The 27,479-nt window shown below is 32.8% G+C and overlaps 1 protein-coding gene across 4 annotated transcripts in view; it reads left to right on the top strand.

Moving 5' to 3' along the window:
- Positions 1-27,479, top strand: part of Gfrl (Glial cell line-derived neurotrophic family receptor-like) — a 233,255-nt gene that overhangs the window by 86,929 nt on the left and 118,847 nt on the right. The window contains exon 1 of one of the 4 annotated variants that reach the window (XM_026630030.2): positions 15,677-16,216. The exons of the other annotated variants lie outside the window; for them this stretch is intronic. Within the exon in view, the coding sequence (XP_026485815.2) occupies positions 16,192-16,216 (25 nt within the window). The 5' untranslated portion in view covers positions 15,677-16,191. Of the gene's footprint in view, positions 1-15,676; positions 16,217-27,479 lie in introns of those variants that run through there. 4 annotated transcript variants of the gene reach the window in all.

Raw genomic sequence — 27,479 nt, forward strand, 5'->3', positions numbered from 1 at the left:
CTGTACCATTAAACGGAGCTCAAAAGTTCGACGATTCAAATTAATTTTCCATCCATCGATGCATTAGTGTGAAGAAATTATCATAAACGTTAGTGAAAAATGGCATGTTCATGATTTATTATAATGTTCGGCTAGTGGAATACTTTATTGTGGTTAATATAAGATTTTAGTATAATATGGATAAAAAAAAATTAAATTACCATTTATTTAATGTAAATTATAGGCATTTTTTTTTTGGTTTCTGGGTTGTGTGGTTGTCGTACCACCTATTCACTGGTTGTTCTGTTGCTAAAAAATACTTAATAGTACTATTTTGTTTTATTGGTGAGTGAACCAGTTTAATAATAGCACAAGGGACATTACATCTAGGATGTCATGGTTGGCGCAATGTCTACACATTATTTGATCATAATAATGTAAATCTATCAATAGAATTAATGTTGTATTTAATCGAATATATCTATAACTTGTGGAGCTAAAACTATTTCATTTGTAATTATAATAATTAATGCAAATTCAATAAACGATCCATAATCACTAATTAACCTAATAAACACATCGATGATTACAATAATAGGGTTAGACTAAATTACAAATGAATAAAAAATACCATTGAATAACACTATGAAAATTTTCAAGTTACAAATAATATGTGAGCATATTTAAATTTGGAATGCTTAATAAACGTTACGATACAGATAATCTTAAAAACATTTAATTTGCATTCAGAACACATTACATACACGCACAATTAATACAAAAAAAAAACAAACGATAAACATATAAAGGACCAAAAATATCTAATTAAAAACATCAAAATTGATGGGTATTAAAGGATATTAAAGCAACGGATATTATAATAATATATATCAAAGAAAATGTACATGTACAAGTGCCACACGAGGGAATAGAGAAGGACTAAACTTGGGCTCAAATTTAAGTAAATTTTTGTAATCCCCCCCCCCCCCTCTTAAGTAAATGAGAAGTTATTCAGACGACACTGTTCTTGAAAACAAAACATGTAAAAAGAAAATTCCAATGTCCTTCAACGTTCAAGACCTGAGGGTCCCAAATCATAATACGATAGCGTAATCAACATCGGCACGCCATCGAGTTTACTAGATCAAACGACTCAAATGCGTCCCCTGTAACCTAAATGTGTCAAATCGCCCCACAACATCACGCCACGGGGCTGTTATAATATTATTTTAATATGCTTTCGTGACCTAATAAAATTATGAAATGCTCGAAACAGCATATTACCAGTTTTCCAATTTTCTAATGCTGACTCGAAATGGGTCAGTCTTTAATTTTAAAACTAGCTTTTACGTCATTATTTTGGCTATCGCCATGCTTCGTAGACACTTTTAAAAGATTGAGCAAGAAATATTAAAATTCCAAATCTATTACGATATTAACCATCACATTAGCATGTATATCACACTCCATCTAATTAACGTCGATTTTGGTAAAGATTTTCTTTGAAATCCAACTATTCTATGAGACTGATTACACTCTCGAATGGCTCATAGGTTACTTTTTATCTCTAAAACATATGATCCCCTTTTCTCATATGCAGGGAGGGAACTACTAACTGAAAGTTTGTAATATTATTGTTATTATTTTTTTATCATTCAACAGAGTAAAATGCAAGGTTGTCGTAGTTCTTATTTTATGCAGCCATTCAACACTTATATGGTACAAGTTCATTTAAATACTTTTTTTTTATGAATTCTCTAGCTTGATGAGTTATCTCGATCTATGTCTTGTTAACAGAAGGAATTCCTATGAATCATATTCATCTAGTGTCACCAAATCACACGGTAAGTATGTGACACAATGCCGTTTCAATCTGGAATGTGTAATAGTTCCTATGCCCTTTAGTTTGGATGTCAATTCACTGACGTGAGTCGATATTCTCTTCTAACTTCTAATAACTTTCATCTAGCGATTTCTCATTTGACGGTGGTGATCTTTAGGTCCTTGTGTATATATTTGTTACTTACGTAGTAGGGTATATCTAGCATGGCTATCAATGTCTCGCTTTGAAATCTTTCAAGAGTCACTATGTTGCTATTATTAGTAGTATCCCATAGCTGGATTCCGTAAATCCAGATTGGATTAAGGATGATCTTGTAAATATCTATCGTGCTTTCATGTGACAGGCTTGATTTGCGAGCTATCAGCCAGTACATGGATTGACCTTCGCATCCAGCTGTTTACGCTTGGTCCTGATTTACTTTCTCCAGGTGACTCTTTGATGTAGATGCATACCCAAATATCTGGTATCTTCAGCTTGAGGAATTCCTTAACTGTGGGAGAAGTCTGCCTTCCTATATATAGATAGATTTTCCTTGGTTACTAAATACTGGCAAAAATAAATACCAAAAATATAATGTAGCGTGAGGTTTTTGATCAGTGAATTCTATCGTATGTTCAAAGAGTTTTTATTAATTTAATACCATATTAAATCCCGTTAAGGTTCAATTTCATCTGTATCATATGTAACATCATACGATATTAATTACGTTAAATGGCATTTTATCTTCCAGTGTCCAGCAGTAAAATTTCCATGAAAATAATTCCGTATTCACACCACAGTACATTGATGTACTTCGAAGGGTTCCTTGTATGAATTAAACACTAGTTCAGGGCTCGTGTTAACAAAATTCCTAATGTTTTATTCAGATTTGGACCCAACTTCAGTGAAATGACAACTAGATAAGTAGTTCACAAGAAACACGTTCTAATTTTTATGTATGCAAAGGACTCCCTTTATGTTTAAAAGCCCTTTTGATTTAGGCTGCTGTTTATTTGTTTTTATTAAATTATATTGAGATGAAAGGACATGTAATTAACACTTTATGTCTATAACTGAAAGCTTAAACTTGAAAAGATTGTACGTGACGCGTTTGAAAATGATTTTTAGGATAATTCATATTCAAATCAAAATCAATTATTTATTCAAGTAGACTCATAAAATCACTTTTGTACCGTCATGTCAAAGTTTCGAATTAAATGTACAGTTACTACCGGATCGAAAAGTAGATTCTACCGAGAAGAAACTAAATAGTTAGTCTTTTCCACCATTTTAATTGCAGAGTGTGTCAGTAAAACAAAAACAAGTTCAAAAGTTCTTTCATGAGTCTACTGAAAGAATATTTTGAATTGGGAAGAATTAAGACACAAAACAGATTACTATATTATCATCCCCTGATCAATATTTATTATTATATTTTGACGACCTCCGTGGTCGAGTAGTGTGTACACCGGTTTCCATGGGTATGCCACTCCGAGCTCCCGGCCGAGACGATGTAAATTAATTATATTTCTATGTTGTCTTGGGTCTGGGTGTTTGTGGTGCCGTCGTTACTTCTGATTTTCCATAACACAAGTGCTTTAGCTACTTACATTGGGATCAAAGTAATGTATGTGATGTTGTCCGATATTTAATTTAATATTTATTTTATATTAAGGTATATTAAAAAGTAACGTCGTTGATGTTCCACTACTGAACTTAATTTGATTTTATATTTCATATAAAACTATAATCTGAAAAGCTATTAAAATTAAGTACTTCATACTTTGTTATCCCTTAAGAAAATAGAGCACTGGATTTATTAAAATGTAACGAAAATATAAAGTACCTCGAATTTATAATTTTATTATATTATTAATTTTATCGAAAGATTTAGCAGACTCCTTATCTTAATCCATTCACTTTCGTATAAAAGACGAATAAGAAGTAACTACTAATAAAAAATACAAAGTAAATTAACAACCCCATTTAAGAGATTTGGAATTAATTCAGTTGGCAGAATTATGTACGTCCAAACTATTGAAGACTAAATGAAACCTCATTGGTGCACGCTTACCATAGTTAGTTTTTTTTTTTTATGAAATTGATAAGTGGATGGGCAAATGGGCTTCCTAATGGTAAGTGGTTACCACCGCCCACATATATTAGCCGTAAGAGATTTTAATTAGTTCTAAAAAAATAATAAATTTATAACTCCTTAAACAATCTCTAAAATAACTTTTGGTTTATACATCTTTTTTTATGACATAGCTAGGCTGACGGACAAATTGGCCAGCTGATGGTAAGTGGTCAGTACCACCTTTAGACATTAGCGCTGTAAGGAAGATTAACCATTCCTTACATCGGCCATGTTGAGATGTTTGTTGAATGCCTTGTGCCTACACTGGTTCGCTTACCCTTCCAACCGGAACAGTACAATACTACGTATTGCTGCTTGGTGGTAGAATATATGGTGGTACCTACCCAGACGGATTGGCATAAAACCCTACCACCAAGGTTATATAATCAACGTAGATATTACCATTTTTCTTTATATACAAGAGCATAATGTGTCGCTACTTATTGTTATAGTCGAAATTTAAAGCGAGTGGTACTTATATTCTAGAACCTTCTCCGAAATGCATCTTATGATTCATGCATTTTAATATGTTTATTGGTTTCGATTTTTTTTTTTAAGGATTCTAGATTTGATTTAGTCGCACATTCGTTCCATTGAACGCAGTAAAAATTGTTAACGATGAACGGATATAAATAGTAATTAATAGAACCGTATATTAAAGAAATTAAAGGTAAAATCTAAATCAAAAATTTTAATAATTCAAATGGTTTCTTACGAGCACTTTTGAATTTTATAAGATAAGTTAAATTTGAAGTTACCGACATTTTGGATGTTTAATGTAAGATGCGAGAAAAAGTCGAAATTCCTAATTCATTGCTCATTACACAATTTATATTCGAGTATCGTGTATACAAATCAACGAATACTATTTTTTGTTATATACTAGTAGTCACCTGCGGCTTTGCTCGCCTTTTAAGCCTTAGTCGCCAGATGTTAAGTATAAATCGCAGCTATATCCTTCCTTGATGTTAAAGTTTACTTCATACCAAATTTTATCAAATTCATTTTCAGTGGTTTGACCGTGGAGGCTCAACAGACAGACAGACAAACGGCTACTTTCGCTTTTATAATATTAGTATAGATAATTGTAGTCTTGTAAAAAATAATTTGTTTTTGAACTTTTTCACGTGATTTGTTTGATTTATTCGTTGATAAAATAAAACAGAAATTTGTACGTTTCCAGTAGAACATAATAATGTATTTGTTAATTTTAGAATCGCATCAAAATCGTAAATCGCAGTATAGTAAACATCAACTGTGATATATTGTATTGAAATAAACTATTCTCAGAAATTAGAAATTAATAAGAAACACGTTTCGTTTTAATTTGAATCTAAAACTTTCCCGAACTTCTTAAACATAATTATTCATGGAAAATTTGATACTTGATTAATCTCGTCCCAATTTGTGCGAAGATTTGATTATGTAATCATCTAATCCATTCATTCATTTACAAACAATTCGATTTTTTATATACATACTATATTCATTCATTCATTTTAATATATTAATTTTGTTAATGTTCCTAGTTTGTCTAACTCTTATAAATATCATGCGTATATTGGTTCCTGTCGGTGGACATTTGCTCATTTGTAATTAGCTACCAACATGTTAGTTCCCAAGGTCGTTAGACACAGTGCCTATTTATACGGGCGATAGTGACCACTTACCATCAGGTGGCTCATTTCTCAGGCACTTAAAATAAGCGAAAACAAACATCGATATATGCCAACGTAACACTATTATATGAAATGATATTGTTAATGATATTGATAATTCTATTTTCAAATTATTTCTTTTTTTTTAATTTTAACTAAGGCTGCGGTAATGCTTTTAAGTATGTATGCGGTACTTTAAACTAATGTAAGGTGTGTCGAGGGAACTCTTAATATACGTATATCGCATTAAGAGCCCTTACTTAGGATAAAGAAAGGACCGCCTAACAGCGGTTTGTACTCCATTAGCAAAACATGAATCGGAAAAACTTTTACCTTCCTAATAAATCTTCATTAATTCATAACAAATTCTATAAAATTAATTCAAAATAAAAATCTTAAATTGACTGGTAATAAAAACATGCAGGCGCACTAAATTAAATTTTAAAAAAAATACAATTTAAAGATAAACAAGGGGGACGGACAATCTGTCTGAGAAGACAAAAAAATAACAATTATATATATTTCAAAATATATGAATAGTTTAGTCTAGAATATAGATAATGATTATGAATAAAAATTTATATTTTTTATGCTAACCTTACAACATCAAGGCGTTTTTTTTCTAATATAAATGAGTTTTATTACAGTAATTATATTAACTATTATTATCATTTTTTTTGGTAAATATAATATATTTTATTTACATAAGAATTATTAACATTAAGTCCTTAAATATATACAAATATGAGTTAAAAAAAGTTACTGTATAAACCTTGACCGCGTGGAATGGTGGAAAGAATGTTAGCAGCATTACCCCCTTGAATTACTATTAATATTTCATTATTCTTAATTATAAAAATTGGGAAAATTTATGTACAATATTAAACCAAAATACATTTTATTAATGTAGATTCTTCCTACGTAGATTAAATTTACGCTAAAGCAACTTGTCTAGAATCTAGATCATATTATTAAAATTCAGGAGTAGTTTCCGTTTGCGGTAACTAAGTGTTGAAATTATATTCCACTTCACACACTTACATGCATAAAAAAAAACATTGCTAGAAAGAGAACGCTCCATTGACAAAAGTCTCAATCTACAATCTTCAATCTTCAATCTTCAATCGATAGTCAAATTATCCGCATTATTTGATTTCCCTGCTATTATATTATAATCTCTACAGATAGCAAATTGTTAATATTTCTTACAGTGCCATTGTCTAGGCCCCGTTGACCATTTACAATCAAGTGTCCATTTGTTCGTTCGCCTACCTACACCATAAAAAAAATTAACCTAACAGTATAAATATCGATTTTATTTAAAAAAATATATCGATATATTAAAGAAAATTAGTATTTCAAATGATTAAGAATGATATTTTAAAATTTTAATATTAATATAAAATCGCTTTCCGTTCGACATACCTTATATTTAAAGTTTCGAAATATACTTCGAGCGACATCTACTTAATGAAGACATAAAAACTTCTTCTGAAAACTGAGTTCAGCTTAAATTTTCAAATTAATACGCGCAAAATTAGTTTATTTATAATAAATTTTATCTAAGTTTAAGTCATTATTCGTATACGCCAATTAATTTAAAAAATTGCAAATTTATGCCTTTTAAATTTACTTGATGGTAGGACTTTGTGCAAGTTCTACTGCCAAAGAACTAGTGAGTGAGGGTAATTACAAACAGAAGAAACGTATATAGTTCTCAAGGTCGGTTGCGCATTGGAAATGTATGGGGTGGTTAATATTTTTTACAGGGTTAATGTTTATGGGCACTGGTGATCACTTACCATTATGTTGCCAATCAAAGAGTATGCAAACCTATTTAAAAAAAAAACATATTTAATAACTGTTGCTGATCTCGTTTTTCATCTGTTAGTCAGATCTTGTGAACAAACTTTATGCTAGTTCCACACAACCGAATGAATTAAAGTTTAGGTCTACATTTTATTAAATGAATTCAATAAAAGCTTGTTTTAAATTTTATTTTTGTGGCACCACCCCCCAAAAATTTAACAAGGGGCGTAACATCTTAATTCCTATGATTGACGATACATTGGTGTTATATGGAAACGACCTCCGTGGTCGAGTAGTGCTTGTAGGCACCGGTTTTCATGGTTTTTTTTTTATGTTATAGGGGGCAAATGAGCAGGAGGCTCACCTGATGGAAAGTGATTACCACCGCCCATGGACATCTGCAACACCAGGGGGGTGCAGGTGCGTTGCCGGCTTTTAAGGAATAAGGACGCTCTTTTCTTGAAGGTTCCCAAGTCGTATCGGTTCGGAAAAACTGCCGGCGAAAGCTGGTTCCACAGAGTGGTTGTGCGAGGCAGAAAATGCCTTAAAAATCGCGCTGTTGTGGATTTTCGGACATCTAGGTGGTGCGGGTGAAATTTAGAATTTTGACGAGATGTCCGAAGGTGAAATTCAGCTGCCGGGATTAATCCAAACAATTCCTCGGAATATTCCCCGTGTAAAATTCTGTAGAAGATGTAGAGTGATCCAACATCTCTACGCAGAGCCAAAGGATCGAGCAGATCAGAAAGGGCTTGGTCGTCGATAATTCGAGCTGCTCTACGTTGGATACCGTCAAATGGAAGGGGCTGGTACTGGAGAGCACCCGCCCAGAGGTGAGAGCAGTACTCCATGTGAGGCCGAATTTGCGCCTTGTATAGTCTTAGGCGATGGGCCGACGTGAAATACTGTCTTGCCTTGATGACCGTGGAACTGAACGAGGCTCGAAATATCAACGCCAAGTATTCCGATACTAGCAGTGGCGGCTATCGGAATGTTTTGGGGTTGAAATGGACTAGGTTTAGCCGGCCCCAGTTCGAGACTTTGTTTAACGAAGACTCGATTTCAGACACAAGTTTGTTCCGGTTTTCTTCGACGTGTTCCCGAGAAATATTAGCACGGCCGGTGTATGAGGTGTCTACGGTACTGTCGTCTGCATAGCAGTGAACGTTCCTGATTTGCAACAAGTCAATGATATGCAGAAGAAACAGGGTGGGTGATAGAACGCAGCCTTGTGGAACACCAGCATTGACGAATTATTGGGCGGAGCATGCACCGTCGACAATGACCTTGATGCTCCGATCTGCCAAAAAGCTGGTAATCCAATTGCATAATTTCCCGGGAAGCCCATAGGAAGGAAGCTTCGAAAGAAGCGTTTTGTGCCACACGCGAGCGGGCCTCCGGGACTCTCACATACCAGACGAAACGCGGTAGCATAGCTACCACTTTACGCCGGTTTTAAGTGAGAGAGAGGTACCTCTCCGGGCGTGCCGGCCCATTCGGCTGCAACCCGAAGGTATACAGTGTGGCACTACCACTTGAAAAACGCCACTCCGAGGTCCTAGTTGTCTTGGGTCTGAATTTTTGTGGTACCGTCGTTACTTCTGATTTTCCATTACACAAGTGCTTTAGCTACTTATATTGAGATCAGAGTAATGTATGTGATGTTGTCCAATATTTATATATTTATATTTAATGTATAATTAATTCTGTTGTGTTATATGGAATGATTAATGCTACACTGTAAATATTTCATGGGTAGTTTTAAACACTTGAATATAAATATTCAAATATTGATTATAAAAATAAGCTTTTAACAATTAATAATAAATAATATTTTTCGAAAATAAATTTAAAAAAAATAATTGACAAGGCAACATTGTAAAATTACAAAAAACAACGCTTAACACAGAGCTTTTAAATTGGATTCGAAGATATCGCGCGACACATCTCTGAGGCTCACTGAATATTGAATGAAACTTCCCAAAAAACCTGCACATCCCCAACATAGATGTGACATTTATTAGCCGTGGAAAAATATTGTATTGTTTTAAACCTTGACATTAGAATAATGTATGTTTATCTTAGGAGATGGGGTTTTTTCGAGGATGGTTGTCTGATGGTGTATTTATGGTGACTAACCCTTTACATGGTGAAGATTGTGAAAATGTTTTGCACTTATTTTAAACTTAATAAATAGCCACTTATTTTAGCCCTTAACAAACTATATTAAGTGAAGCTACCACCTGTCCGGAATGCAGATTCTATCGAGAAGAACCGGCAAGAAACTCAGTAGTTACTCTTTTTCAACATTTAAAAATACAAAGTCACGTTAGGTTAATACGATTACATATGTACATAAACATATAATACATCCTACCTGGAAGTCAACAAGTATTAGCTGCACGCTTTTTTTATCATCTATCTAATCTTGTATTGAATAATATGCCTTCTTTACCAATGTATTTTTTTTTATGAAATGGTAAAGTTAAAAATATCTACGGAATTTTATTATACGGATGGCCCAAGAAGGATGTATTGACTTTGCGGAGTCGGAAACTTGGCGTTATAAGCTTATCCTTACGTCTCGTGCACATACAATGATTATCACTGATTCTGTTAAAGTGATTAATGTATGCACTCACTCTCACTTTCACAATTCGATGGAATAGCAAATTGGACGCAGGCAGAAAGTTCTGTGTGTTTTTAAAACCAATGAAGTGTACAAACTACCAACTGCCACTTTCGGGGCTGAAAGGTAATTTCTCGATCGAAAGACACAATAACTTAACTGATTTTAACCCAGGACCTCGAGGTCTGTGGCCTTATAACCTTACTACTAGACCAACGAGGCATCCAACACGTGCATGAAGTCTATTCCAATAACAGTAAGTGTTGCTTCTCAATATATATTCTATAATGTTATGTATGTACGGAAAAATATTAATGATTTTGTGAGAATATGTGATACTCATAGCATTGATACGATACAAGGAACAAACACAAACTTGTTACTCCTGTTACTCGATTGCATGGAGTCAGTAACTCTTTCGTGATGCAATGTATACGGTTCTGCAACAGGATCCCAGGAAGCGTTCAAAATACCTCTGTTGCCTAATCAAAAACAAAAAATGTTAAGTAACGCTTGTGTGCGAAAGGTTATTATACAATTAGTGAGATTATGATTGATAGCACACCTTGGGAATGAAACGATCGCCTCCTGGCTATTTCTATTCATATACAATGTATGTAAACAATAAAATTGCCAAAAAAAAGACCCGCTGAGTTTCTTTGGCCGGTTCTTTACTAGTCAGGGTAATTTCTGTTCCGAACCAGTGGCAGTGTTTAATTTGACTATCAATAAGTAAGTGTAATGTTTCTATATTGAATAAAGGAATCTGAGTTTGAAAAAAAAGAGTATTAATAAAGGTGAATAAACTTTGATATGATATTAAGTTTTAAGTAGTGGACAGAAGTATAGAAGGCAGATGGATCATTTAATATTAAATAGATTATCATTATTACGAAGATAATGTAATAACAGTCTTAACGATTCAGAATATTATATTAAACATAAGTATTCGCTCAGCTCTTGTGGTGTATTGTAACATCGTCTGTTATCCAGTGATGTACCGTTAACATGCGCACTTCATTAGAACGTTTAACAACCGAAATCGGTAACAACCGGTACCGACAGCAACATCATTGGATAATATTTTGTATATATTTTTTTATACTTTATTTGTTTATTGTTGTTATTTAGTCTGTTTGATGTTTAGGCTGACGGCTCTTCGCCAAGTACTTTGACAAAACTAAGTTGTGCATCAACTTAGTTTTGGCAAAGAATCCAAGCAACAATCCGATCGATTCTAACACCTAGTAAAGTCTATCGAAAAATATACTATTTGACACATTGAGGTAAGGGACATCTTAAGATATCTGTTATATTATTAAATATAAAAAATAGCTATTCTAATCAGCATGTTACTAATCAAACAAAAAGTAGATTATTATTATTAACAACGTATGTTATGTAAAAAAAATTTGGTCCACAGCGGTCATAAGCATTTTTTTTGTCGCTAATTAAATTGTTATATATTCTTAATTAAAAATAATCTATGAAATCTATATTTCTATAAGTATATACATAATTTGAAGTTACTTGTTAGGACAGTTCAAATCTTCGTAAATAGTAATGACTATGAAATGCTAGCAGCATCCAGACTCGTTTAAACTAGGTCAGTTAAAAGCACTAAGTGTTTACATTAAACCTGAAATTAAAATAACAGCTTTTTAAATTTGTTTTACATTGCTCTTATATTTTATTTTCGATTTAATTATTACAAGGACTAGAAAACTATTGAAAATAATATTATTATTTAGTAAATTTTATTGCATTTTTAAAGATTTTGTTGTTCGTACCATTTCGTTTATTTCAAAATACATTTTTTTTTATTAATAAATTTCCATGACAATTTTATTCTACGCAGTATGATGAAAACATATTTTGCACAATTTCATAGCAACGCTTCTTGGGAATACTTTAACTAGATAAATAGTTAATTGAGCAGCTTATGAAGGGATTACCTAATAGGAAGAATAACAATTCTTAATTTTCTAATAAAACATCCACGGGTCACGTGAATAAAATTTTAATATAACCACAACAGATTAACACACTACTAAATTAAAAAGTCCGACGACAACGGCGAGGACGCACATATTATTTAAATTTTAAAAATAACATTTTTATAAAGCACATTAATCAATTACGTTTAAAAAAATGCTACATGATTTAAGTACAGTATATTTGTTATACATAATTCGAATTCAATATGACAATTTATTGTCATTTTAATAAAAAAATCTCTTTGTATCACGTAGGTATACTCTTAGTCGCCTCACGCACACAAAGCCATCTTGTAAGCATCAATGTTTCTTACAAAAGCACGCTGATAATTATTTAATGTGTAGGGACGAGCCTTCGCTCGTGAATTAATATAATGCAAGATATTTGAATAAAAGCGTACGAATATATTAAGTAAAATCAATACGGGTATAAGTACGGAGTTATATTATAAGCTTTGTTTACATATTCATTGAATAGAGGGTAACAATTATACTAAATATTTTACAATGTTTTTTACATTAGCAGCCTGTAAATCTCCCACTGCTGGGCTAAAGGCCTCCTCTCCCTTTGAGGAGAAGGTTTGGAGCATATTCCACCACGCTGCTCCAATGCGGGTTGGTAGAATACACATGTGGCAGAATTTCGTTGAAATTAGACACATGCAGGTTTCCTCACGATGTTTTCCTTCACCGCCGAGCACGAGATGAATTATAAACACAAATTAAGCATATGAAAATTCAGTGGTGCCTACCTGGGTTTGAACCCGAAATCGGTTAAGATTCACGCGTTCTAACCACTGGGCCATCTCGGCTCTTTATTTTACCATGTGATGCTGCAAAAAATAACGAGATAGTTGGAAATGAAAAATATATATTTCGGAATATAGTTTCGATGTGATCATGATTGAATAAGATGTATCAATCGAGATCGAATAAGATCTTACGTAGGAATTGTTATCGATGTTTGATATTAATTAAAAGACACTCAAGCGTATGACGACCTATGACCATTTGCTATTAAACGGTCTTCTGCCAGTGCGGTTAACTCACTAATTGATATTATTAGTGCTTAAACAATTCAACGTAAGGAATGCCGGCTGATCATAGTATATATTGTAATTTAGGACCATCCATTAAAAAAAATATTGGGAAATTCGCAGTAGCAGTCAGCAGTCCTAAATTAGTGCTTATACTAAAATAATCTCGGTTAGTGCAATGTTTGAAGCTTTCCGCTTGTGATGGATTTGATGATCCGTTCCATTGCATAAGTGTATACGTAATTAATGTACATATATATTTCAACTTATAAATACTAGATGGCGTTATGTCAAATTGTAGATAATTCTAAATCGCGATGGCAAGATTCGCTAATTGTTTGCATATAGCATTTGGGATTTTTTTGAATAAATATGGTTACCAGTGGCACCTAATAGTTTTATTAGTAAAACGTTATTATAGTGGAGCATCCTTGGGATTGACTGAGCTAGTTGTTCAATAAGAGTGAAGGAGTTAAGACTGCACCTTCGTTATCAAACTTTTTTTTACTCGTAATTTACGTCAATAAAATATTAATTAACACTTACGTATTAATTGTCAATTTAAGACGGATTCGGAAAAGGAAATACCCTAACCAACGAATCGGTGAAATAATCAAAAATCAAAATATACTTTATTCAAGTAGGCTTTTACAAGCACTTTTGAATCGTCATTTAACAAACTTATATTAAGTAAAGCTAGCACCGGTTCGGAATATAGATTCTACCGAGAAGAACCGGCAAGAAACTCAGTAGTTACTCTTTTTCAACATCTAAAAATTCAGTCATGTTAGTTAAATACAATTATATATGTATGTTATATATCCTACCTATAAGTCAACAAAATAAAACAAAATAAAGTCAGCGGGCCCAATGAAGATCAAATCTTGGACCATCTGAAGGGGACCATAAAAATCTATTTTTGGGGGGGGATAGTAACGCCTAAATATTACTTGTAATCGGACGCGTGTTGTGCTTTAAGATTAGGCTGTTTGCACATAGGTCTTACTAATAGTATTAATTAATTATTCATTTAATTATTATCATTATTTTAATTAGGTCTGCTTTTTATTTCCTGCACTCTTAAAACTTAAACGAAAGTACCTTTGCTTTTTTTATGTTACGCGAACTACTTTTTTTCGCACTTAAAAAGGTTCACTCCTGTACATCCTAAGGACTTATAGAGAATGCTTCTAGCGTTAAGCCCGCTTATGTTTTTTTTTGTTTCGCAAATAGTTTTTATATAAATAAATACACGTATTCAAAATTTGAACGTTGAAAATTATTTATTTATTATTTTTAAAATTCGAATAAATGTTTTTTTTATATATAAAAGGAGTATATATTTTAAGATCTTTAAGATTAAATTTTTGTTAAGTTCAATTTGTGGGATAAATAAAACTCTTAGTTGCTTTTCAAAGCACGTATCACGAAACAGAGTAGCTATTAATATACCGGTATATAATTTTTTATTATTATATAGTTAAACGGACTAACATATGATTCACCTGATGGTTAGTGGTCACCACTATCCATAAACATTCACGCTGTAGCCAATAGTAAAAAAATATTAAATTGATGAGCCAACAACCATAAAAACTTAAAACTTATACATAACATAGGAAGTTTTCAATAACTTTTTAATCAATAGGGAAACACATCCTAAATAAATTTCTCTAAGTACAGATAACGTCAAAACATCAAATTAAAATTCAATTTGGAAGCAAACATAACATGGACTGACATATATTTATCTTATCACTTTAGCACATAATTGTACACGAAAACAAACTGTATACATAATTTTCATCCTTATATATTTACACAATAAACACAAAAATCGCTTGCACGATTTTCTACAATGTCACCGAGTGTATAAGAACGTATTCAACGTAAGCAAATATAAACTAAATTCCGTCTATTTAAGATTCAAAATACAACGTACACATGTTTGTCACGGGCATGCTATATCTACATCAAAGCTTGATACGGTGATCCGCGAAAGAGGAAAATATTTTCGTTGTATTATAGTCCTTATAAGGGCGATAATAAGAACTATTGATATATAAATTTGTTTATAAAGCCCAGTATACATGTACGTATCAGGTAGCCGTCACCCGCGGATAAATATCTCAAGAGCCAGGCTGCGCGGTACGTGCCTACCTAGCTTTACTGCAGACGTAGGGGGATGTCCACAGGGACACATTTTGAAAATAACACGTCATATATCGACATATATATATTTTTAATTATTTAAGTTGACACAGATTTTTTTTATTTAAAAAAAAAATGCTATTTTTTTCAGCCAATAATGGTACTCATATAATATTTATAAAATGTTAACGCAATTTCATGGATCAGTAAAAACGATTTCAGTTAATACCTAATGAAGCAGAACTAATATCAGCTCTACGAGTACTAGAACTATGGTCAAAAATAGGTATAAATGTCAAGAGAATATGTGACATTTGTATAAAATATCACTCACTGATCCGATAATTGTGTTAGAATCATAAAAAAAATCATAAACTTAACAAAGGGTAACCGCGGCTTAAGAATGTACGCATACGGCAGTGCTCACTGCGCATGTCCGGACCTCACTCATTCCGGACTATTTGTTTTGTCGTTACACTATCAAAAACCTTTGGATTGCTAGCAAAGTAACATCTATCCTACATAATTGCTGTGAATCCGAGTTCCAAATTATCCCTGGCTGTTGTCTTTTTAAAAAAGAACCGCGCTCGCCGCGATTGATGGGTATCAATCAACTATCTGTCAAGTGTTCGCGCCAATAGTTGACGTTTGACCGCGTGTTCGATATTTAAAAGTGTGAACGCCTATTATCTTGTGATTTATGGAAGTGTAAAGAGACTTTTATCGGGTATAGATTTACGGTTGATTTATCTGCAATACGGCAGAGCGGCTGCAGATTCAGCCGCGTGGCAAATCTTCGGTATTGAGTGCTTTACTTTGACATATTTAGACTGGCTGGATGTTAAAGTTGACTGAATAAGAAAACTGTGAATTTTGATTTAAATTTAGAACGTTTTCTAAATCGTTAATATCGATTGCGAGTTTTCGGCGTTTAACAACATTCGACCCTACTAGGTCTTTTATAAAGTCAAGATGAATATAACTTCGACGACGGATGGTATGTATGAAACTTTAATAGATTTCAAAAGCATCCGCAATCTGCAATGTGAAAGTACCTAATTGCTTGCATTCCATAGATTGTTGCGGATATTATCGCGCATTCAAAACTAACCTTTCAGGGTAAAACGCAAGAGTCAAATTTCGGTATCTCAAATAGTTGTTAGTTTCAGCGTATTTTGAACTTAATAGCCCTAAATATAAAGTTCATTTTCACTTCGCTCCAACATTGTACGAACGCTTTAGTTCATAAATGAATGTAGCGTGTGCAGAATATGTCTTTTCATGTTTTTAGTTGTAAATTTCTTTAGTCAGGCAAAACTTTTAGTTACTTCTAATACGTTTGAGGTTTTTAATTATACTTTAATTGATTTATTGCGTGATCATATGTTAAAAAAAAATACATATATTGGGATTGAAAAATTATCACAGTTCAATGGTCTTTTGCCTTTAGTTAATTAGTAAACTTTAAGAAAAATATTCTTTTAACACGACTAATATCCACCGGAGGTAGGCAAGTAACACTTTGAGCAAATTCGTCTGCGTAATAGGTACCTCTAACTGAGTTATTATCTGTTGTCGGAGAAAGATAACTGCTGAGTTTCATGCCGATATTTCTCGACTGAGTCTAAGTAATTTGAAGTTTAAATAAATCTTTTAAAATGATGATAATTCGATCACTCAAACTGTATGTTATTTATATTGTTCTATTCCGGCTCGAGTGAGCCAGTAAAGTTCTGCAACTGTAAAAAATAGCTATCATTATTTTGTACAAAATAGATGATTTATTTTCTTTGTAATTCTTTCCTCCAGAAATAAATAAATCATGTTGAGAAGTGAAATGTTTCACTTTGAGTTTACTCTGTGGCAAATTTATACTCTGTGTCAGGTTAACAGCACGACCGCGTTAGGTTTACTCGAGTGACCTTTCATTAGCTCCTAGTTTAATGTAATCTATCATGAACCGTATACTACAAGCATGTTACTTGGTACATACTCGTACTTAACAAAGGGAATTACTTTAATAATTCTATCTTAAGAGTCAGGTTAGATATTGTAATGAAGCTATATATACGCTTAAGCGGATGAAACATGTTTTTACATATGGTTCTTTACTCAAAACAATCACAATGCTATTTTAACAAAAAGATAACATTAAAGTCATCATCAGTGCAAGTTTGTGTATAGAGACCCACACACACTTGCACTCTATCTCACAAGTTCATAATCCGATGAAACGTCAAACAAGGACTGGTCGTATATCATATGAATTGCGTGCTATCCGAGACGAGAGTGTGGCACTACCTTCATAAGTCTATGATTAACATAGAGTTATTAAGGTAGTGCCACACTCTCGGAATGTTTTTAACATCAAAATTTAATAATCGTTTATAGATTGTTATTTTTGATTGCCTCGGGGTTTCATAAGGAAGACACTAGACGAGTCAAATTAATATACATATTATAACAGACAGAGAGTACTATAAATAAAAAAGACAATTATTATTGACGTATAAAAATATATTATGCTTGAGACCTGAACCCATTAAGGCTTCCTCATATGTATAAATAAACGAAAGTAAATAAATTAAATTAAATTGTAAATCCACAACAGCGCGATTTTTAAGACATTTTCTGCCTCGCACAACCACTCTGTGGAACCAGCTTTCGCCGGCGGTTTTTCCGAACCGATACGACTAGGTAACCTTCAAGAAAAGAGCGTACTCTATCCTGAAAGGCCGGCAACGCACCTGCAAGCCCCCCGGTGTTGCAGATGTCCATGGGCGGTGGTAGTCACTTTCCATCAGGTGAGCCTCCTGCTCGTTTGCCAACTCTAACATAAAAAAAAGTATGATTGCTAAGTTATCTTTACTTATTCCCAACTTTATTTGCATCGTCATATATCATATATCATTCATTATCATATATAAAACTAATTGCCGCCCACGGCTTCGCTCGCGTTTTACGGGGTAGTCGTCAATTCAGGGTTCAGATTTTTGTCCGTGAGCAACAGACAGACAGAGTTACTTACGCAATATTTTTTATATGTAACATTAGTATGGATATATAAATCAAATCAAATAAAAATATACTTAATTGAAGTCAGCCATTACTTTTGAATCAGTTTAAAGAGGATTATTCGGAAAAATCTACAAACCGGTTGAAACCGCAAATAACGGCTTGTCCGTGCGATTAAATTATTTAAATAACGTAAGTTAAATTTATTTAGGATCGTAACTGTCGTACCATATTTTATTACAATTCCTTCGAAGTAGTGTTGTCATTTCTATATTCTTACAGGACGAAAAGAAATTTACGAGGTCGTTAAGCTACGCGTGCAATATCATTTATATTTGATAGACATTTTGTTGATTGTTTTAGAAATATGTATGTTATTGGGCCAACGAATACCATATAACTACCTAATTTATCTAGAACTACGCCATTAAAAACAATGTTATGTATAAAATAATGATGAATTGAGTGAATTAGTATTCTTAGGTATATTTCCGCAGACCTATACTGTCCATGATTATTTTAATGTCTGTATTTAACTTTGCGCGAGATATGTTATATTGTGCTAATAAATGAACTCTCATTCTAATTGCACGGCATTGTTTTTTTGTTTCTCTAATATTATTGTTATGGAAGATATTAAAGCACTTTAAATGTCTAGATGAATTAGAAGAAATGAAAAATACTTAGAACGAATTAATTATTTTTGTGTAGTACATGGGATCGTTTAATGGATAATTAATTATATCTTTCAGTTTTACCAAAACTCTATCTTCATCATCATCATCATGATCAGCCTGTGTCATTCCACTGCTGGACGTAGGCCTCCCTCAAGGCGCGCCACTGAGCCCGATCTTGGGCCCTTCTCATCCATGTTCTACCGGCCATCTTCCGTATATCGTCGCTCCACCGTGCCGCAGGGCGTTACACACTACGCTTGCCGATTCGCGTTCTCCACTCTAGAACCTTCTTGCCTCTAGAACCTTCTTAACTCTATCTTAAAAATAATTTATTACATAAGAAGAACTATGGATGCCCATGTTATTTTTTTTTATCCAAGAACGGTGTATTCATCAACGGTTTCCTCACGATGTTTGTGTTTAAAATGACATGAAAATTCATTGATGCTATATATATTTGACGACCTCCGTGGTCGAGTAGTGTGTACACCGGTTTTCATGGGTACGCCACTCCGAGGACCCGCGTTAGATTCCCGGCCGAGTCGATGTAGAAAAAGTTCATTAGTTTTCTATGTCCTATGTCTGGGTGTTTATGGTACCGTCGTTACTTCTGATTTTCCTTAACACAAGTGCTTTAGCTACTTACATTGGGATCAGAATAATGTATGTGACGTTTGATGATTTATTTATCATCCAGTTTCGACACGCAATCTTCCGTTTTGATAATGGGCCATCTCGATTCCATTCTATATAATTCTCTATTTTCTATGAATCGAATAAAATAATCGTTTCGAATATTCGTTTTGAAATCGGAATTAAACTTTCCTTGGGGTTTAGTTGCAGAGGCGCTGCGACAGATCCAACCACTATCCTTTAATTTGCAACCACTTCGAACACGTTATCGTTAGCCGTATTGCGGTGTTTGAAACTTTAACAAGTAACAATCAAGGTCCTTGTCTTGTTAACCTGTCAGTCGAGTAACATTGAATTTCGTTTTAATTAAATAAAATGTTAGAGCGATAGGGTTTTAATTACATACCTATCGTGGATATTTTATTAGCGTCTATTTAAATAATAGTAATTAAAAAACTATTTTAACTGTATGTAGTCACAAGAATTAATTTATATATTAAATAGTAAAATATAATTTCACCTATTGCATATTAATTCAAGTTAATTGGGTACACTCAAGTACTTCGCGAATAACGTGACTTGGCGCGTTTTTACTAAGTTAATAACTAATTGGAACTGTCTTAAAGTTCATACTCGAATATATGATTGCTGTGTTTTACAGTCGTAACGTGGGTCACAGGTTTGACTTCGAAACAGATTTATCAGCGTTAAAAAAAATGTGTCATGGGACACCAGGTGAGAACGAAGTTGCTTTTGCATATTATGTATTACATAACAGGCACAATTAAATAGACATGTAATTAAAAATATCATGTGAAAAGTTTAATGTAATATATAATATATATTATACACTAACATTGAACCGTATATAATAGAAATAAAGAGATAGAAAGAGAAACGACACCTATACCCGACTAAAGGATATTTATATAGCTGACTGTTTTCCAAAAACAGGTAGTTGACCTGTTTATAACGCAATGGAGAAAAAAACATTTTTACTCGTTCGTGTGCTATCAAGATTGAGACTTCAATTGTGACGACAATTAACTCCAGTCAATAACTACAGCAAAGCAAGTCTATCGAAAGTCCCGTTAAAATAAAAATATAATATCGTCGCGTCTTAAAAACGAATAAAATACTACTACAGGAACATGAAATTTACGCTTGTCACTATAGTAGTCTAAATTAAAAGCCGGCGGAACTGTGTAGTGCAGCTGCTTAAATAATAAAATTATATACTACAACCTTCTGCGAAACCCGCTGCATCTTCATGTACAAGGTTTAGTAGTTTCTTCAGTGAGGCATTAGAAAAAAAACAAATCCCTATTTATTAATATATTCAGTCAACTATTAAATATTCGTGACGTAATTCCAAAGTGTTTCTAAAAGAAAGGTTTTCTCGTAAGGAAAATGTATTTATTGTATTTTATAAATAATCAATACAAATGTTGAAAGCAAAACTAAATAGTTATTGTTAAATAAATAATAACACACACTCAGATTAAGAGCTTACGTAAATATATTTATATATTACCCGCAACTCTAAATGGATAAAGACTTGTTTATGCTGACCCATTTCCTGAACGTAAATATTTGATAGCTGATGCTCATGTTTACTTCTTACGTCATAAGTGCGCCATAGAGGGCTAAATGATAAACCCGGTAAAGAGATTGAGCTTTAACACGTCATAATTTGATTATAAATAATTTTTGGATGATTTTATTCGTTTTTTTTTTCAGCTTTTAGGATAGATTTTGTAACATCTCTTTGAATGGATTTTAATAACATTTAACAATGATACAGTTTGTAACATTATTTACATAGACGATACATTTTATTATAGAATATGTAAGTTATTTTCAGATCTAATGATTATTTTGAGCCTATAATTTACATAGACTTCATCCCAATATTAAAAAATAATCAATTAACATTATAATTCCGTTCACCGGAATAATATGGTTCTTTTTTTTTCGAAGTATTAGTACTTTTGTCTAGTGGCTTCTGCTGATCGTCACTGGGCGGACCTTAAAATACTCAGCCGGTTGGAAATATTAAACGAGTTACGATACGAAATGTATGAAATCTTTGTTATCCGAACAAATATGGCAAAAGTTACGCATTCGAATTTAAAAATCCCCTCCCAAGGGTCCCATGAAATATTCCGGAGGTAGAAGATTGTCAAGTTCAGAAACTTCTCAATTAGGTGGGGTGTTTTAATTTCACCCTCGAAAGCACCGATACAAGAATCTATAAATTTTAGATAACAAGGCTCGGCCTGTAGGTTCACTCGTAAATTGAATTAATTTTATGTTTATAACAGTTTTGTGTAAATATAAATAATTCAATTGTTATATTTATAATTTGAGGAAATATAACATTTTAATATTCAACCTCGAAAGATAGGAGACCTCAGTCCAACAGGCCTTAACAGAATGTTACTTTTTTAATGTTAGTTACTTAATTACTCGACGAAATAGTGTTATAATACATTTATCGTACTAATTATATCATTTGACGGTTTTTCATTACTAGATGAAAACCGGGCTTCGCTTGGACGAAATAAATAAAAACAAACAAATACGGCTTATCATTTATTTTCATGCATTTATTTTTTTTATAAACATCTATATTTTGGTCAAAAGTGTAAACTAACAATAATCTTTATTTACACAGCTCTCTGAACTCACCCGTAAACGTCAAACATGGCCGCCCATTGAACTGACATGTCATTGAAATTCATGGATTTAATATCGAAATATATTAATTATACGAATTTGGCGGAAATATTTTGTCAACTAAAAATAATTATTTTTTAACGATGTATAATTGGGTATATGTTTCGATCGGATTTATGGTAGACGAAATTATTCATGTAGGTATACGTAACTCGAGAAATATATGTAGTCAATATTTAATTTTATGCTGTTTATTATGATTGACGTCATGATAATCACTTGACGTCAGAATGATATTACATAATCAAATTTTTTTTTAATCAACTACGCTCATAGAAACACTTTAAACTGAATTAATTGCAAAGCTACCACCGGTTCGGAAAATATATTATTCCGAGAAGAACCAGCAAGAAACTCAGTGTTGCCATTTTAATTACAGAGTATGTCAGTAAAGTAATTAGTATTATTTTTTTATATATCCTACGTAGAGATCAATAAATACTTAGTTCACGCTTTTTTATCTTTAATATAATCTTGCATTGAGTAATAAACTTTATTTATCATTGTTTTAATAGGCCAATTTAAAAATAACATATATACATTAACAGCCTGTAAATTTCCCACTGCTGGGCTAAGGGCTTCTCTTCCTTTAAGGAGAAGTTTTCAAAACTTCAATCACATTCAACCACGCTGCCCCAATGCGAGTAGGTACATGTGGCAGAATTTGGTTGAAATTAGACTCATGCAGGTTTCCTCACGATGTTTTCCTTCACCGCCGAGCACGAGATGAATTATAAACACAAATTAAGCACATGAAAATTCAGTGGTGCTCACCTAAGTTGAACCCGTAATCATCGACTAAGATGCACGCGTTCTAACCGGGACATCGGGCTCTCAAAAATAGCGTTTTCGGGTAATATAGTCTTAGCTCGTAATAATTATGCTAATATCTATATATCATAAACAAATGTCCGCCGTGTCTGTCTGTCTATCGAGATAAAAATCAAAAACTTCCTAACGAATTTTTGATGTTGACGGTGTCAGGAAAATTCATATCGTTGTTACGATAGATGTATAACATATAATATAAACATATGTATTACATATAATATGTTATAGAAACTTTTTATGAAGACCCATACTTTACCCGTATGAAGCTGGGTAGGTAGATAACAATAAAGTTAGTTCATTGTCTAGAAACTTTTAATAAACGTACAATCGGTAATACATTATCTGTGGCTTATTAATAGTAATTGATAAATGAACTAAAAAGTTTTTATATATTTAATTATTATTAATAAATTTGATCTTTATCTATATAATAAAATTCTTGTGAACGTGTGATCATTTTTCTTCTTCTTCTAATCGTCTAGATCAGTGATTCCCAAAGTGGTCCAGGTGGACCCCCAGGGGTCCACGGGAGGCTTGCTGGGGGTCTACGTAGGCGTGAAAAAAAAGTGGGTCCATAAGATGTTAATAGGGGTCCACGAAAACTTATCTACTTTTGATAGTAAACAGCAAAAATGTAAGCATAGTTTTTATAAGGGTGTACTTACATTGTTTTAAGTACCTAACAAAGCAGATAATATTTTAATAAGGCAAGCGACTGTTACTTGTCCAAACTTGCGTATTCGATATTACGTACAATTTCGTGTACAGACTTGCAAAGCGCTACCGCCCGACATTGCTTAATGCTTGTTCAGACATGAACTTGATCACCACTATAAATACACTTTTTTTCTTCGTCACTTTGAGAGAATCACTAACAAATTCTAGATTAAATAATAGATTTTAATTGCTGAAATACTCGTAGGGTTACTAAGGGTAGAATTAAAAGCACCAATATTAAACAAATTTTAATTTAGTTCATATTTTAGTGTTTCTCTCAAACTGTGGTTCCGGACACATGCCAATGGGTGGTCCACGAGAAAAATAAGTTTGGGAACTACTGGTCTAGATCTTCGTTTAGGTTCCATAAATTAATTATAAAAAAATAACGTAAAATAGTGTTAAGTCTTAAAACGTAATAAAACGCCAATACGTTCAAAAATCAAATTAATATTTTATTGAAATGTTAAACAAGTATAAGTTTCATAAGAGTTAAAATTAATACAAAGGATACAAAACAATAATATAAAACTCAGAAATATTTTAAATTCTATAAATGTGTTATTATTTAATGTAGAGAAAATTTCAAAAAGAGAAATATATATAATCCGTAATACGAAACAATTTTGCAATGAAAATAATTTATTTTTTAAAACACGTACCAAATCGCAGAATCAATAAGTATAGGCATAAATATGGACGAGCAAATAATCGACCTGATGGTATGTGGTCATATCTGCATATGGGCGCCGTAAAAAAAACCTGGTAGGAATGGTCCTACCATTGCCAAAGCGCCGTCAACCTTGGTAACTGAGATATGAATCCCTTGCGCCTGTTACACTGCCTTACTCACCCTTTAAACCTGAATACTAAGTTTAGTAGCTTAGTATTGAATATATGACGAGGTGGTACTTAACCAGACGGGCTTGCACAAAGCCCTACTATTATATTAATAAATAATTGTTCAATAAACTAATCACAAAGAAATATATTTGAATATATCAATACATATTTAACAAATAATTCACATCATTACTTGCCTAAAACTTAAAAATCGTTTAACTTAGCTTAAGTAACAAAATTTCAGATCGAAAACCGCAAGATAAACGTCTACGAAATTAATCAACTAATCTATACTACTATATTATAAATCGGTAGTCTGTCTGTACACTAAATTTTTTTTTTGTCGAATTTCGTTATAAATATTCTTTTTATGACAAACTGACATTAGATTTACCATTTTTGAAATTTTTGTCTGTCTCTATGTCCGGCTATAAGTCAAGAACGTTTGAACTGATCTCTATGAAAATTGGTATATAGTCAAAACATGTGATTGCGCTAATGATACACTATATATAATAGCAAAAAATTTAATCATTAATTTTGTATTAATTATCTTATATAAGCGATATTTGTTTTCAGTGCCCAGCGAAGCGGGCGGATAACAGCTAGTCTATGATAGAAATTTGAAGTTAATTCAGTTTCGGTACCGCCATCGTAATTATTTAATCTGTCGGCGACGTAACGAGGTTAATATTTATGAAGTTGTTGCTGATTAAACTATTATCTTTATAAGATAATATTCATTATAATACGATTAAACATGAAATCTAATTACTAATGTTGCTGATTTAAAAATCGAATAAACTAATTAGAAAACCTTTTTCGTTTACATGATAATTATAAACTTCATTCAAAGAGGTCTTCATGTTGAATCAGTGCTTTACAAGGTCAACTGAAGAACGTCGACTTTACCCAACGGGTAACTAACTCAGTAGTTTAATAAAAAAAGTGGACGTAGACTATTTTGACGAATTCGATAACAGTTATAGCACCAATGTTTATTGAAAGGACTTACTCATATGTGCGTTGTATTAATATTGGACTTATAAGTTGATTAAAGATTGACAGAACGCATTCGTTAAAAATCGCTTTGACTAGAATCGAGTGTAATTGTTATGAGCAACTTATTTAAAAAAAAAAAACAAAAACGCTAGTGAATTTTTATTCAATTTTTACGTTCTAAATATGAAATTAATTTATCACGCCATAGACATTAATTAAGAAATTCTGTGCCGTGATACATACTTCCTTATAAATTGCTAGCTGCCTGCAGTATTGTCTGCATGTCCTCCTGACCAATTTCGTTCAAGTGCACAAGTGTATACACAGTTGCAATCTCTCTATTCCCTGACTCATCATAGATTTATATTTAATTTACGAATCAAAGGTGCTTTTATGAGTCTACTAGGACCAATCACATAACTGGATAGTGTTCAGGCGCAGGACCAACGATTTTATATGCCCTTCTAGGCACAGCAGTGCACACACTTCTAACTTTAAGAGTCTGGACTGTTAAACAGAATTCTTCGAGAGAAAAATTCAATAACGTTTTGTTCACCTGTCATGAGATTTGATTCAACGAGGCAGTCGCTCCTTTATCAGTATTTTTGAGTTGAATAACAAATTTATGCGTTGTGCCGTTGAAATATCACCAGCGCGAACTCAACCTTCAAGAAAATCTGTAGAAAATGGTAACAGGTATAAAGATGATAAAAAAACTTAGTATTCGTTGATTTTCATGAAGTATTAATTTAATTGTATATGAGTATTACATAAATATATGATATGATTGATTCTTGCCATTTCTTCTATATTTGTCAGAGTCTACGGTCTAATTCTGTTAACTTATGGTTGATGATGATACGGTTTTGATTTTTATGGACGGCCTCCTTGGTCGAGTAGTGTGTACACCGGTTTTCATTGGTACGCCGCTTCGAAGTCCCGGGTTCGATTCCCGGCCGAGTCCATGTGGAATAAGTTTATTAGTTTTCTGTTATCTTGGGCCTGGGTGTTTGTGGTATCGTCGTTACTTCTGATTTTCCATAACACAAGTGCTGTAGCTACTTACATTGGGATCAGAGTAATGTATGTGAGGTTGTCCGATATATATAATACATATTCTATATAATATATAAGATATATTATCTGTTGATTTGGATAATTAAGAAATCGAGTAGTTGGCAATAATGCTTGATGGCTGATTTACTTATAAGATCGCCATCGGGTCACCCCGAATGGAGTTGTAAGTGTCATGGCAACGCGAGTCGTTATGTTTTGACAAGCGATTCGAATGCGATGGTTGCTTACAAACCCATTTGCTCTTAATCGAGATGAATTATTTTGATATTATTGTGGTGTACGATTATTGAATCAATTAATACAGTGATTAGACGATATTAAATACGTCTTATTTTGTGAATATCTCCATTGCACGGCCACATAGTCTTCCAAATGTCGGATCAATCCCCGAACCCAACAGTTCGGCATCCTGCTCCTCCGACATATATATATATTCCAATTCAACTTTGAATATCCCTCACAACAATAGACACCAGCTTAATCTTAACTGAGGGCCAATTCTACTCATTCATGTCATAAGAAATCACTTCATATTTCACATGAAATATTGAATACCGACTTACAGTGATACGTTATTTTGATACGTGTATCCTTATAAAATTATCGTAGTCAATGTCGTATCTCACATTTTCGATTTCGACAGTTCAATCTTCGAGATTACATTATAAGAACAATTGTAATATTATACCAGGAGGTTAAATTTCCTACTTATTTTCTGCCTTAATT

This window comes from Vanessa tameamea, chromosome 26, assembly GCF_037043105.1.
Source record: "Vanessa tameamea isolate UH-Manoa-2023 chromosome 26, ilVanTame1 primary haplotype, whole genome shotgun sequence".
Classification (NCBI taxonomy): domain Eukaryota; kingdom Metazoa; phylum Arthropoda; class Insecta; order Lepidoptera; family Nymphalidae; genus Vanessa; species Vanessa tameamea.